A 15,100-nucleotide genomic window follows, 5' to 3' on the forward strand; every position below is an offset into this window, starting at 1 on the left:
AGGATCGGCTGAAGAACAGTTGAAACGAAATACGTCGCTTATTTCAAAGTCGCCGACTGTAAGTTGGTTTTTTTACTTCTTCTTTTGATAAGAGTGCCTATCCAATAAAAGTTTCTTAGAAGTTGGGTGGCAGCGACATCATAACAAAGGCAGTCAATAATCAAAACATATTATTTTGCAAATTTATTTATTTTTCTTGTTTCTAAAAAAAAACTTTTTTTCAACTCTTACAGAGAAATGAAAAATCACGTACAACATATTGACACTCAATAATGAAAACGAAATGCTTCTGATCGCACAGTGGATTTGTTGATAAACTTATGCCGGTTCGACATAATCTTCTCCATGTTTAATACCAAAATGTACCTCATCTCCTTTCTGATAAGCCCAAGCCATTTTCTCAGAAGTCCAATAAAAGCCGACGTTTCCACCGGCGTCTATGGTAATCGCTCCAGCGGTTTGCATAAGTCTGTCAGTCATTGCTTCTAAGACCGCTCGAGTTGCAACTTCTGCAGTTTCGCCCAAAAACTCTATTCTTTGTACGATTTTCTGCGCGACGTTGTAACGCATTATGGTTTCGCCATGACCTGTTGTCGATACTCCACCTAAGAACATGTGAATTTTAAAATCTTTTCTCGGAGATTTTCTCTCTAATTTTACCCGAGTTGTTATCAGCATAAGTTCCAGATCCAATGAGTGGCGAATCTCCAATGCGACCAACCATTTTTCCAGTCATTCCCCCAGTTGATGTAGCTGCAGCAATGTTTCCAAACTGGTCTATTGCAACCGCCCCTACAGTACCCGGCTCTCCGTATAGTTTGTCGACAGGGTTGTGACCAGTTTCAGTTTTAGCATTGACTGTACTTATACCCATATCACGATCTCTTTTAAACGCTTCCAGTGCATCTTTCGCGCTTTGTGTAGCCAATTGACCTTTCGGGGTTAAAATTGGAATTCCTTGTGCTTTAGCGAATTTCATAGCACCGTCGCCGCCGAGGAATGTGTGGTTTGTGTTTTCCATTACACGACGAGCTAGCGTAATGGGATGCAATATGTCTTCCACCAATGTAACACAGCCTGCATTCAAATTACCACCTGACATAATACTGGCATCCATGGCCACTACTCCATCGATGTTTAATACTGATCCGTATCCTAAAATGAAGAAGAATGTTAGAAATTTCAACTAAAAGATACGGTTGAAATGAAGTACCTGCATTGAAATTTTCGTCCAATTCCATACTTCTAACAGCTTCTTCTACAGCATCTATTGCATTTCCGCCGGCCAACATCTTTTTATAGCCCAAACGCACTGCTAGTTTTGTTCCTCGATGTTTTCCATTGTCCCGGCTGTCTGGAATGTCACCGGCGCCGCCATGAACAACTACAATCGGTTCAACAGCTCTGGGCAGATTCTGTTAAAATGAAGAAAAATTTGAAATCGATAACAACGCATCTTCTTAATACATTTAATTCGGACAACACTTTACAAGGTCTCACACAACGTTTTTGTTAACTCACCACATTGACACGCGCACCATTACTGATTACTACTTGCGCTTCAATTAACGCAAGACATAGCAGGGCTAGTAGGATTTCAAATTTAGCGGGTAGCATGGTGTATTCAGAGAATCTTATTGTTAGAAAATGAAAATTAAGAAATGAAGTTAGTGATGAGAATGATGGAGGTAAATTCGATAATTTAATTTAACTTCTTTTAATGCATGTCAAAGGTGGTAATGGTGTCTATTCATCAACAGACACATATTCGTCGATAAAGCATTTTTCTTATCAAAACAATTGATTTCATTTACTAAAATAGACTACGAAAAAATGCTGAATTGAATTGTTTTCATAACATTATTACGCAGTAAAACAGGCGTTATTCGTTCGCTTGCGACTTTTTTTTATTTTGCTGAATTTGCGATTAGTTATTTGGTAATCAATTATTGAAATAATGTTCCACTGTTTTTCATAATTTACGAAAATAGTGGATAATTGATTGATTATTGTCAAGGTGGCTTTAACTAACAGTCCTTACGTTTCCTTTGCCACTTCCTTTTTAATATTTTTGTTCTTTTTCTCCATTTCACCGCCCTCCAAACTATCATTTTCTTTATAGAGAGAAGCATTTGTTTAAGAGTGATATCGCCAAAACTTGAACCAATTTTGGTGAAAATGAATACCATGGTTCGGCGATCCGGGCAAGCTATAGCTCGTTTGAATCGTCTTTCAATTCTGAGAAATAGGGATCTTTTACTTTTTCTGTTAGTTTCCCATTTTCGGAGTGAACACGTGAAAGTAATAGCATGTCAATGGGTCGTGAAAACAGTTTTTCGGTGATAGCTCGAGATAGAAATCTTTCTAAAATGTGAAATGTTGTAGGAATATAGGCCTCTAGCAGACCTTCAAAACGAGTATAATCATCGGTAAGGACAGCCACCCGTTCTGGACTTATGACCCAAAATATGGTGAATGTTTGGACAGTGCTGCTGGCTTGCAACAGAACTTTTCCGCGGAACTGACTATAGGGTGTTGCAGCTGGACTTACCCTCTTTCGTTCCACGTATAATACACCCCAGAAAAATTGTGTTGCAAGCCACAAAGTTAGTCGAAGTAAAATGTCGCTCCAATAGACCCATATTTTTCAGTGTTTTCAACTTGTTTTTGGTGTTCAAACAGGCTGGAGCGATAGGAATGAAATAAACTAAATCAAAATTACATGTTCAGCTCGAAATTGTGCTGAACCGTGCGATCATTGTCCTTGAAAATGTTGCTTTCTTCTTACTTCGTAGTAGGTGGAAAACATCATTTATTTGACTTCATAAAAATATCAGGAACTCAATTGCTTTCACCGAATATGGGCTTATTGTAAAGCAGAGATGCGCATCGTTCATTTGCAGTCAATAAATGGTCACCCAAGATGTAATTTGTACTTCACAAGAGGTCACGACCGTTCCCAGCTATGGAAAATGTATGAAAAATCGAGTTTTTTTTACAAAAATATTTTTTCTGTGGAGATTTTAACTGCTTTTAGTTAAGGTCTTAAGCTATGTATTCTTAAAACAATTGTTTTTGTGAAAAAAACTGGATTTTTGACACATTTTCTATAGCTGGGAACGGTCGTGACCTCTTGTGAAGTACAAATTAAATCTTGGGTGACCATTTATTGACTGTAAATGAACGATGCGCATCTCTGCTTTACAAAAAGCCCATATTCGGTGAAAGCAATTGAGTTCCTGATATTTTTATGAAGTCAAATAAATGATGTTTTCCACCTACTACGAAGTAGGAGGAAAGCAACATATTCAAGGACAATGATCGCACGGTTCAGCACAATTTCGAGCTGAACATGTAATTTTGATTTAGTTTATTTCATTCCTATCGCTCCAGCCTGTTTGAACACCAAAAACAAGTTGAAAACACTGAAAAATATGGGTCTATTGGAGCGACATTTTACTTCGACTAACTTTGTGGCTTGCAACACAATTTTTCTGGGGTGTATTATACGAGGAACGAAAGAGGGTAAGTCCAGCTACAACACCCTATAGTCAGTACCGCGGAAAAGTTCTGTTGCAAGCCAGCAGCACTGTCCAAACATTCACCATATTTTGAGTCATAAGTCCAGAACGGGTAGCTGTCCTTACCGATGATTATACTCGTTTTGAAGGTCTGCTAGAGGCCTATATTCCTACAACATTTCACATTTTAGAAAGATTTCTATCTCGAGCTATCACCGAAAAACTGTTTTCACGACCCATTGACATGCTATTACTTTCACGTGTTCACTCCGAAAATGGGAAACTAACAGAAAAAGTAAAAGATCCCTATTTCTCAGAATTGAATGACGATTCAAACGAGCTATAGCTTGCCCGAATCGCTGAGCCGTTGTTTTGAAATTGGTTCAAGTTTTGGCGATATCACTCTTAAGAGTCAATTCAACCCTGATCTGTATATTGTTTCATTAAAAGTGATTCTAGATCGGATCGTCGTAAATCAGCCGACAACATATTAGGGACATATTTTACAACCCTAGTGTTGTAATGGATTTCTTATGTACATAACTAATAATGTCTCCTTTGTGGTAGTTTTGAAGTAAAATAATTGTTAAAACAAATGATGATTTTACTTAACTAGGGAGGTAATAGGGCCATTCCATCTATAGGGAAAACCCTTTACCTCTATCGTAAAGTAAAAAAGCATGCTGTACACTGGAAATAATTTGATATCTCGTATCATGATGAGTGAAAGTACCTCGGGCGGAAGCCCTCAGATATTTTTACTCATCTGGATACGAGATATCGAATTACTTGCTGGTATAGTAATCTACGAATACATAACTAGGAATAGAAAGATGAAAAGTAGAGTTTTCGTGTGAACTTGGTCGATCCGAGGCGAAGCCGAGGTTAATAAACACGCGAAAACGAGACTTTTCATTTTTATCCTGAGTTATGTAATGGATTTTCCATACCTAGGACCCGAAAAGTGCGACTTCGTCGCTCTTTTTCTCCGTCCAATATGAAAAGTACTATTCGTACCACGGACTAAAAGTTTTTTTTAGCGTATTCGATTCCGGACCCCGCCTTCGGCTCTGTCTGGAAACTTCTCACACGCTAAAAAGACTTTTAGTCCTAGGAACGAAATGTACTATTTCATAGTATTCTATTTCATAGTTATTTACGTATCGATTGAGTAGGCCGAAAGAGTTACGTATTAAGTTTTGTGTATCTGTTTTGGCCGTTTGATTTTAGGCAATTTCGCGGGTTACATGCGAAAGTGCCTAAAATCAAACGGCCAAAACAGATACTCAAAAAAATTTTCATGTAAGGGGTCGAAAACCCGAGAAAAATCTCGAAACTCCCTCATTTTCGGCCCCGACACATGAAAATAACTATTGTATGCTTGCTAAGAGGACCGAAAGTAAAGAAATGTCAATTCAAGGGGCGATAGCTTTCGCCCCGCGAATTGACAGCTTTACTTTCGGTCCTCTTAGCAAGCATACAAAATCAATTGAGAGCATGTCCATGCGGGGTGAACTAAGAAAAAATAATCGCACACGTCGTTAATTAGAAATTTTTAATTAGTTATACCTTTAATGTGTGAAAATTCCTACAGTTTACTCGAAAATTAATGAAGAAAACACGAATTGTTAACATTTTTTAAGTAAAAGATCAAATGGATCACTCGTGGTTCTTTACAGATCGAGTTTTCAGTCAATTTTCAGTCAGTTTTTAGTGAATTTTTGAGTAAAAACAAATTACTGTGCTTACGTGACTTAACGGATACTACACAATCTCATTTTGCGCAGTCTGTGCTTGTCTGTTTTCTTTTTCGCTCGACCAAGTCGTCATCATTATTCAGATGATTATTTTTGGAAACAAGAAAGATGCGTCGCTAAAAAAACGTTAGTGACGTGTATTTTGTGATTTTAAATAATTACATGAACATCATGTCTATGCCTAAACGGTTCAACTGGCATTTTATGAATGCAGCCGTTTAACTTTTACCGAATTTACAATTTCAAAAATTCTGTTTCTCTGCATGTAGTCATACACATTAATGTATTTGTTTTATCAACTTCCTACCGATAACCCGACCTTGTAATTCCGTTTGCTTATACAAAACCTTTCTTTTATTCCGTTTTTTTCTTTGATAGACTTAGTGACTTGGTTCTGATAGAGTTCACGTCGAAATGCAACCAGAATCGAATAGCTGATCATTGCGAGACAACGAACGCAGACATTTATACTAATATCGCAATTTCTACCCATACAATATATTGATAATAATCATTTGTTGATTTATGTTGATTTTGTCTGAGACTCAATGTGGCTTTTGATACGATACGATATGCATGTTGCAATGTTCCGAATGCTCTGGACTAATTATTGTTACGGGTTTTAAATTGATTGAACTTATAAACACAATGAGAATGCGCCACGTTTCATAGTCCTGATATCTTGATATAAACTGATATACCGAAAATACTAGCTACACAATTGTTTGCACAAAAGATTGTCCGAAAATTTGCTTTAGTTACTTGATTTATAGTCCGAATTTTTCTTATTGTAATTGATTAACTAAAATCGAAATTCTTACATTCATCTCATCAGAAAATATAAAACTCTCAGACCAAGCCGAACACACAAGTTAACATCGATAAAAAACCCGATCTTCTGCAGATGTAAGTGGTTTTAATTGAACTAAAACACGCCACACGAAAAAATAAACTTTTGTTTGAGAGTCTTCGAAGACAAAGCTGAATGGGTCGTTAAACAACGTATCATAATTTGATGCTAAAATAGTGTTTGTCTTAAACAAAGAGAAGGTAACGAAATGAGAGTGTTATGATTGAATGATCACTTGACATACCTTTTTGGACCGAACGTAGATAGGCAATCGATGAAACTGAATAATTTTTTTCTGTGTTCAAACTGTTTGTAATGAATTTATTTGGGGTAACATAAAGATAAATTGTAATTACGATCTTATCAAACAATATATACAACAGCAATTCAGGTTTGTGTTAAACCAAGAGGTAGTAAAAAGTTTCTTTATTGATTATATGATTGCCTTATTTGTGGACGGTAATTATTAACCAATCTACTTACTCTACTTTACCGATTTTTTGCCGACATGTTGGTAGACAAAATTGATATTATACTTATTGACGGAGTGATTAATGATTTATAATATTTGTGAAAGAAAGGAATCCAGTGGTAGAACCATAACAAGTTTGCTGGAAAAAATTTTCCTTTTAATTTTTATTGATGCTTGCAGTGCTTAACAAAAAGATCTAGATAATCCCTTTATCGCACGCGCGACCTGGTAACATTAGGGCATAAGATACATTGTCCTCAACAATACCTCGAAGCTTTTATTTTCACAATTATTTCGTGCAAGGCTTATAAGAAAAAAGTCATGAAACATCCGTCCGAATTAATTATTTTTTTTACAAAACAAATAAGACAAACAGACGTTCGTATGCTTCATTTTCGCGGCTGATTTCTCGATGTGATGATGTGAATGTAACAATTTTTTTTAATCAGGAAATGTTGTGAACCCTACGTTTAGGAAAAGTGGGTCAACTTAAATAGAACTAGCGTTGATGTCAGCAGCACAGACGTAAGAAATAAATTTAGTAAGATAGTAAGAGTAAAGTCTCCAATTTTTACTGATCACAATTTTATGAATTTGTGAATTGTATGAACTGATTGCAAATGGTTTAAAGTTTACAAATTTTGATCAGAATTTATATTCAAAATTACTCACACGAAAATACTTGTTTAAAAGCTCTTGCAATGTCGAAGTACTACCCTTGATGTCAGCGATTGTTGTCTTTAATCTTAGTGCATCTGGGTACGATCGGCTACCATCAGTAAAGTCAAATCTTTGAATCGAACACACAACGAAAAAAGTGAAAAAATTTAGCGACCACATGATGTAGATTGCAGTTCGATTTATCGAATAAGCTTAATTCTGAAAATTTCATCAACTGAGGTGCTTGTTTCTTAAATACACATACGCAACTTTGTAAGCTGATTGGTCTGTTTAAATAAGAATAAGAAGATAATCGAAGAATTGGCAAACTTTGTCTACCACATTTAATAGAAATAATTTGACAAATATTATTTTACTTTGCCGTCATTAGCGAAAACAATTGAATTTGTCATTCGTTTTCGACTGTAATTATCGTAAATGGAGTTCAAATAACGATAATAAGGTTACAACATACATAAGTGTCTGAGTGGCTACCGAAAGAAGCACATGTGCGATCGGACGATTCTACTACAAATGATAATCCCATAAAAACCTTAAAAGAGGAAGAGGTGAAGCTATAGTACTGTAAAAGTTAAACTTTCAAAACATTTGATAGCAGTTTTGATGACGCACTATGAGTCTCAACGTAATCAACTACGTAACTTTTACAGTACTAGCGTCACATCTTCCTCTTTTGAGGTTTTTGTGGGATATCAGTTGTTTTGGAAGTTTTGGGTAATGCTTAGAGTTAAGCAAGCTCAACAAGTGACACCTTATCCCAACTCTCTACATGCCATATAGCCGAAAATATCTCAAAAATACGAAATTTTAAGATGGCCGACATTTTCTTGAAATATCGAAAAAAGTTTTCCACCGACGAAACTCTATGATTACCAATTTAATGCAACTATGTTTGTACCATATGGGCCTAAATACAAAAATTTGAAAGAATTTCCAATTTGCCATTTTGTTGGACATTTTAACCCTAAACACACATTTCAATGGGAACCAGCACACCAAATGTATAAATACCTAAAATTCCAAAATGTTCCAAAAATTTTGTGAAGAAACAAATTTTTCAATTTCATAATCTTCACGCACATTTTATATGAAGGATGGCAACACTGATCTACTACACAATCATTATAATAGAAATGTTGCAGTCATATTTTTGTCATATAAATGAAATAATGGCTTTCATATAAGTGCGTTTTTTGGAAATGTTCATGAAAATGTTTTAATTAAATTTACAGAAATTAATTTATTGATTTGCCGGTGAAAAAGTCTTAAGATTAAATTAATGTAAGTTTTAGCAAAAGTGCGCGCGCAGTTTTCGTAAACAAGTGGTCTGTGTGAACGCGTATATCAAACCCACATGAAACATTTTTATTAACTCGAATATGGTGAAAGTGCTGAAAATGTGTGAAGATGCTTCAATTTCAAGTAGTGTTTTCTCCTGATGTAGTCAATCCTCGAGTCAATCGTTTTTAATGATCTATAACTCGTTGAACTCGTATTGAAGAGTACGTCCATTTCCGGTTCAGTATGGAAAAGTCAAATGTTCGCCCATATATATAGGTTCCTTAGTCTCTCGTTGGTTGTTCTTTTTTCTTTTTTAGGGAAGTAGACTAGCGTCACAAACCTCCGCTATCGCTTCGGTTTATGATTATATGTCGCATCTTAAAATTAAAGTCAAAAGCTAATACATCTATGCGTTAGAATTCAACGTTTCAGTTCATGCAGATTCACATTTTAAGCGACTATTCATTTGGCATCAGTGAGCACAGAAAATATAAATCCTAGTTATGCCACACACATTTCTAGCATTGAACTAGGCTCTACAGGTGTCAAAGATTCTAAAAAAGACTATTTTGGCCCATTACCGTTTTTTGTACCAATAGTACACACCCGATTTTGAATGAGCCTCCTTCTTTTTACTCTGACTACGAAATGCTTCGATCGTCTAACGTCATGGTTTTCTCAACTCAATGAGGAAGCGTAAATCTTCCGTTGTCTTTATCTAAAAAAAAAAACGTTGCAGCTCGATGACAAATGATTTTGCGGACATAAAAAGACCGAAGAAAATGGATCAAACGGATCATAAAGTGCGTAAATAACGTTTTTAATTGAGGATACCACTGCCGTACAAAAAATCATGTTTCTAACTTGTGTCTTAACTAAATTTTTGTGCAAACTTTGTTTTTTCAACCTCAACTTCATATTGGGTTGACGTTATTCACATCTTTTTAGCGAAAAACCTACATAGCGCACATGTTCACAAAATAGTTGATCTATTCTAGGCACATTATGCTTACTATAAATCGGCTGCATAAATAACCATTCTTAAAAGTTTCGCAGATCTGTTTTCCGTTATATACTTCAAACGTAAAGAAAACGCAGGATTTTAACTGGAACATTTATCAATAAGTTTCTGGGAATCAATGCCTCACTCAGTTCCAATTTTCTTTAATTTTTCTTTTTTAAAGACTGCGTATGAAATGCATAAATGTTGAGCGATATGTCAATCGGATTTTGATCGAATATTCCTAAACTGACTCACCCAGATCTCGTCCAAGATTCTTAACGGTTTTCATTTTCAGGTGTAACGACGAATCTACATTCACATAAATCTTCGGCAGAAGTTGGCATCTATATAGACCTATTTCTAGATAAGTTGAACCGCAAAATGCTGTTACTTGTAAAACCTAATCATCTTTCCTTATTCAATATTCAATTATATTCAATTTAAATGAAAGGTTCCTACAAAAAATGAGGTACTTTAGAACCCTCTGCCTATCATTCATCTACCACCACAAGAGCTCTCAATTTGCCAATACCGAATAGCTACGCCACTGATATATTCAATTCCTTTTGAGCAGTTTATTGTACAAATATTTCTTTGTTCCACGTTTCGATATTTGTATACCATATATTTAATCTGAATACACCTTGCTGTCATTTCATGTTATTGGAACACACACTTTTCGTTACAAAAATATCGTCAACAAAAACAATAGCTCGTAGAATGAGTCACACCAATAAATAGCTCTGTTTCTGGCATCATTAGTAAATAAATGATAATATTTCGAATTGGTCCAACAGATCATTTGCATACGTTTATAGTATATGACATTTATCACATACGCGCGATGTTCGGATGTCAAAATTACTTCACTAGAAGAATAATTCAAAAATTACACTTCAGTTCTATGTTGTTGTTCCGTTTTCGCTTATGCGATAAAATAGAGTACACACTTGTCACTATCAGTCTCGGAAAGCCTCGACTTCTTCGTGACAAGTGTGTAATATATATTATCACATACGCGCGGTGTTCGGATGTCAAAATTACTTAACTAGAAGTTTAATTCAAAAGTTACAGTTCAGGTCTATGCTGTTGTCTCGTTTTCGCTTATGTGATAATAGTACATTACTATACCAGTGAAGTAATTTGTTATCTCGTATCCAGATGAGTAAAAGTATCTGAGGGCTTCAGCCCGAGGTACTTTTCAATTTCAATTTCATTTATTTCCAAGAAAAAACTTCTAACATTAAACACACAGCGTAGCTCCAGTATGCGTTACAATTCTAAGGAGCAACAACAAGGTACTTTTACTCATCGTTATACGAGATATCAAATTATTTCACGTGTTAAGTATGGCGTTTTACTTTACGAGCGAGGGAAAGGGTCTGCACTAGTGAGGGAATGGCCACATTACCTCACTAGTAAAGTAAAATAGAGTACACACTTGTCACTATCAGTCTCGGCAAGCCTCGACTTCTTCGTGACAAGTGTGTAATATATATCTATGAGAGAAATTATGGAACTGAAGCTTCTACTGTGAAGTTAGTTAATCCAAGCCATAGTTGAGGGTAATAATCACATATAAAACGCCTAATCACTGTTTCATAGGAATTCGACATTACATTCGGACATTACCTGATAAGAAATGCATTTTTTCTACGACCATACTGTGAGTATTTTGCCGAACATTGTACACTCACGGAATTTTGAAACCCGACACATCTTCTGTTTTGTGTTTTACTGGTTTTTTGTGTGAATTTTGCATGTATTTTTATATGGAGAAATCAGAAACCCAGGTTTTCAAAATTCGGCGAGTGTAGAAAATCGAAAGTAGTGTCAAAGTAAAGACATTGATGCCAAATCAAGAAAGGAATTTCAAAGATTCGAATTTTTAACTTGCCTTGCCTTTCAATAAAAATATTATTTTTGAATCCATTCACCATTTGGAAGCAGAGGCGCCGACTTCTTTTTTCGTATAGTGTCGCCCAAAAAAGTCGCTTTTTTGTATGATCGAAAATTGATGTTTTATTAATTGATGCTTTTGTAAAATTTAATTATCGATAAACAGCCGTGTCCTGGGCACTTTTGAACATTGGGCGAAACTTCTTTATAAGAACCATAAGCTTTGTAAAGAATAAAAGATAATCGCGAGCGTAGCGAGCGATTTTTTTCTTAATTGTGCTGCCAGTGAAAATTCGGATGAAGATAAAGTTCGTTTCAATACGGTCCCTCAAAAACTTTGCTAACGCTCTTGTTTCATAAACATTCACACTTGAATACATATACTCACACACACATTCAAATTTGTCATGTAATGACTCACTTACTTTCCTAATGTTGTAACATACTCTTACAAAACTAGAACAGCGATAAAAAGATGTTAGTCGAGGTATCGTGTGGAACCGAAGGATTTCTTTTAAATTATGTAGAATTCCGAGAAAGTAGTGAAGCTAACGTTGGAATTGTTCTTAAAGTGAAATGCCACGCAGCGAGAATTTTTGACTTATATGCTCGTTTTCTTCTACAGTTTAAATCATTTTTGATGTAAAAATGATATTTATTGTGTCGTCGAGTCATAGTGTTGCTCAGCCTCGACTAATTTGGTCATAGTGTTGCCCGAGCCTCGCTGCAAGACCGTAGTCGGCGCCTCTGTTTGGAAGGTTATTTGACTTACCCACGCTGGGTCAACCTAGTGTTCAAAAATATATATCGCAGAACAGATATTTTGTGTCTGGTAGTGTATCAACATTGGCATAGACATAAGTTTGGAATCATTGTCTAAGGATTGATATATATATATACTGGGCCTGTACTACAGGTTCTCCGTCTAACAAGAAAGAATTGCAAATCATGTGATTCGGTATTATTTCGGAGAAAACCTAAGATTCGAAGAAAGATTGGAGGATCACAAAGGAAATGTCAGGCGATACGAATATAACAAGTCTGCAGTGGCTAGATATGCAATAAGAAACAAGAATCATGACATCAATTGGGAAAATTCGAAATTAATCATCATCTACGCAGTATAAAGGAAGGATTAGCAATTCAACAGTACGATGGACCATTACAAAGGACTCGTACTAAGTAGGGCCTGGAATGACATAATTCAAAAAAAAAATCGTTAATAAACAAGTGAAACGATTAAACGTTGTAGTGATATATAGAAAAATCAATTTTCGTTTCCGAAAGCTCGGAAAATAAATAAAAATATTTCAAACTTGAACCACTATGTATCCAATTAATACAATGACTACCAATTGCCATCGATTGGCCCATGGAAATTTACAAATTTAATTTTCCCTATGCTGCCGTAATTTGCATATAAAACTTTTTCGAAGAAAAACAAACTAAATCTTTTGTTCTATATTTTTCGATAAAGTTTTTTATGCAAATTACGGCAGTATGGGGCTGTCACACTTTTGTCAACTTGCTCTCCCCCTAAGTTTGGCCGTCTTTCATTAGATCGATATTTGTGCAATAATTTATTTCGAGATAGTCCTCTGTCCTTTCTACATTTTTCTATCTTAGTTTTTTACCATTCGATATTTTCTCTCAACACTTCACGTCTTATGTGGAATAACAATAAAACGTATGTTTCAAAGTGTGATTCATATGGTGGACTCATATGTACGTACGTATTCACTTGGTCCATTAAAATAGGGTTATCAAATATAACACGGATTTATATCTTGGATGGGCACATGGTATGGTGCAATCGATACTAGTAAATACTATTTGAAATAAGCGTCAGCGAACTTTTGAATCATGTTTTTGGCCGCGTGAACGTGAACCATCAGTTGAATTGATAATTGTAATCTCACACCGATAAACAATGTTTTTGAGTTTCACTTCATTCAAGGATCTCCAAAAAATTGTTACAAGCGTCTTGATTGGTTTACGTGTTGGAATATTTATTTTTAATGACAAACATCTAATTTCCTATGCGAAATTTATGGAGATTTTCTGTTATTTAGTCTGCAGCAAAATGTGGTACGTTAAATGTGGTTCTGGTGATAGTTCTAAGGAAAATAACGGGTAACACAATTCAGACTTTATTCACACATCACACGTTTCTTTTATTTGTGACACACACTGTTAATTCTAAAATCACATCATTCCATATACTTACATTCATCCTGAATTGTTTCGTGAAAATGTTTCAGCCGACGTATCCGAAATATTCGTAAAACTTTCATAAAAACTGATTTAAAATGAGTCGTCAGTCTCTGATGAATTTCAATCAAAAACCACACAAAACACTGTATCCACCCAGTTTAACCAATTAAAACAACACCACAATTAGCATCGCACGTTGTGCACTCTCAAATCACAAACACTTCGGAACAATCTCATCAAATATTACAGCAAAAAAGACACAAAGATACTCCGGATTTTAAATTTAGATTTCATTGTAACGTTAAGTGAATGGGCAATGCACATCAATGAATGTTATTAATTGACCTAGCGAGACCCCATCACGAACAATGATCTCGTCAATATGTTACACTGTAGTGAAATAAATCCTCGAATAAATCAATTCTCTTCAATTTGTGTGTTTGTTGGCGATTTTTGGCTCGGAAAAATGTTCACAGTTTTTTTTTTATCTATCAGTTGGTAGTTGTATCGCACTTGAATTCTGATACTCGTTCAGATAATAGCACTAAGAGAAGTAGTTGAATGTACGATATTTGCTAACCCAACATTGTCAAGTAAAACAAATAAACGAAGCAGACAAGAGACCTATAATCTTGAGTTATGGAAATTAATACAAAGATCGCATTCACAGACGAACACAAATTTATTAAAATGCTTGATAGAATTCATTTGGTTTAAAAAACAAAAAAAATTGAGAAAGGTATCTTGTATCGCCATTTGGTATGCATATCATCTTAAAATCGTCTGCTTAAAATCGTTTTTTTTGTCTGCAATTTATAAATGGAAATATTCCGCTCTTCATTCCACATACCAAAAATGTTGGCTACCTTTCCATTTATTTTATTTTTTCACGAAAGGTAGAAAACATAATGAAATTTTGGTCGTACCTGTCTACATTTGAGGTGGAACGATTCTCTAATTTTTTTACAATTCTTCACTTGAAATACGAAACTTAGAAAATGCATCGACGGACGGCCTTGAGTAATAAATTTTGTGCAACATCAAATCTGTTGTTTTGACATCGAGTTCCACGCATCACGGTCGCAAACCTTTATGCGTAGTTAATAATAGGTGGTTCGATTTGTTTACATGTTTTCAAACGTAAAGCTATAGAAAGGCAGCTCTCTAACAACACTGTTCAATTTTAGAGCTCTCCATTTTTTTGCAGTTTATAGAGACCTAATTTGCTATAGTCATTGCTCGGAGTAACGTCTTACATCTCATGCACTAAATAATTCGGCGCCCGAGTATCCATTTTTGCACTACTCCTGCTAAACAGAAATTTAGATGCATCCTAAAAGCATTCGTGGGTAATTACACTCTGTTATTTGGCGCCCTGATATAGTCGTAAGACAATTACTCATTTTGTCCCTTAAATTAGAT

At 35.3% G+C, this 15,100-nt stretch overlaps 1 protein-coding gene across 4 annotated transcripts; it reads right to left on the reverse strand.

Moving 5' to 3' along the window:
* Positions 1-261: 261 nt before the first annotated feature.
* On the reverse strand, positions 262-14,243 carry LOC119069916 (probable isoaspartyl peptidase/L-asparaginase GA20639). 4 transcript variants are annotated; one of them, XM_037174134.1, is made up of 5 exons: positions 6,373-6,486; positions 1,522-1,633; positions 1,214-1,415; positions 661-1,155; positions 262-605 (listed from the first exon to the last, which is right to left on the reverse strand). In XM_037174134.1, exons 2-5 carry the CDS (start codon positions 1,615-1,617, stop codon positions 319-321), a joined length of 1,080 nt encoding a protein of 359 aa, XP_037030029.1. In that variant the 5' UTR covers positions 1,618-1,633; positions 6,373-6,486; the 3' UTR covers positions 262-318. The 4 variants fall into 4 exon arrangements, with proteins under 4 accessions (XP_037030029.1, XP_037030031.1, XP_037030028.1 ...); XM_037174136.1 differs by lacking the exons at positions 1,522-1,633; positions 6,373-6,486 and adding an exon at positions 13,692-14,243; XM_037174133.1 differs by lacking the exons at positions 1,522-1,633; positions 6,373-6,486 and adding an exon at positions 7,273-7,485.
* Positions 14,244-15,100: the final 857 nt, after the last annotated feature.

The sequence above is a fragment of the Bradysia coprophila genome, assembly GCF_014529535.1.
Source record: "Bradysia coprophila strain Holo2 chromosome X unlocalized genomic scaffold, BU_Bcop_v1 contig_416, whole genome shotgun sequence".
Taxonomy (NCBI): Eukaryota; Metazoa; Arthropoda; class Insecta; order Diptera; family Sciaridae; genus Bradysia; species Bradysia coprophila.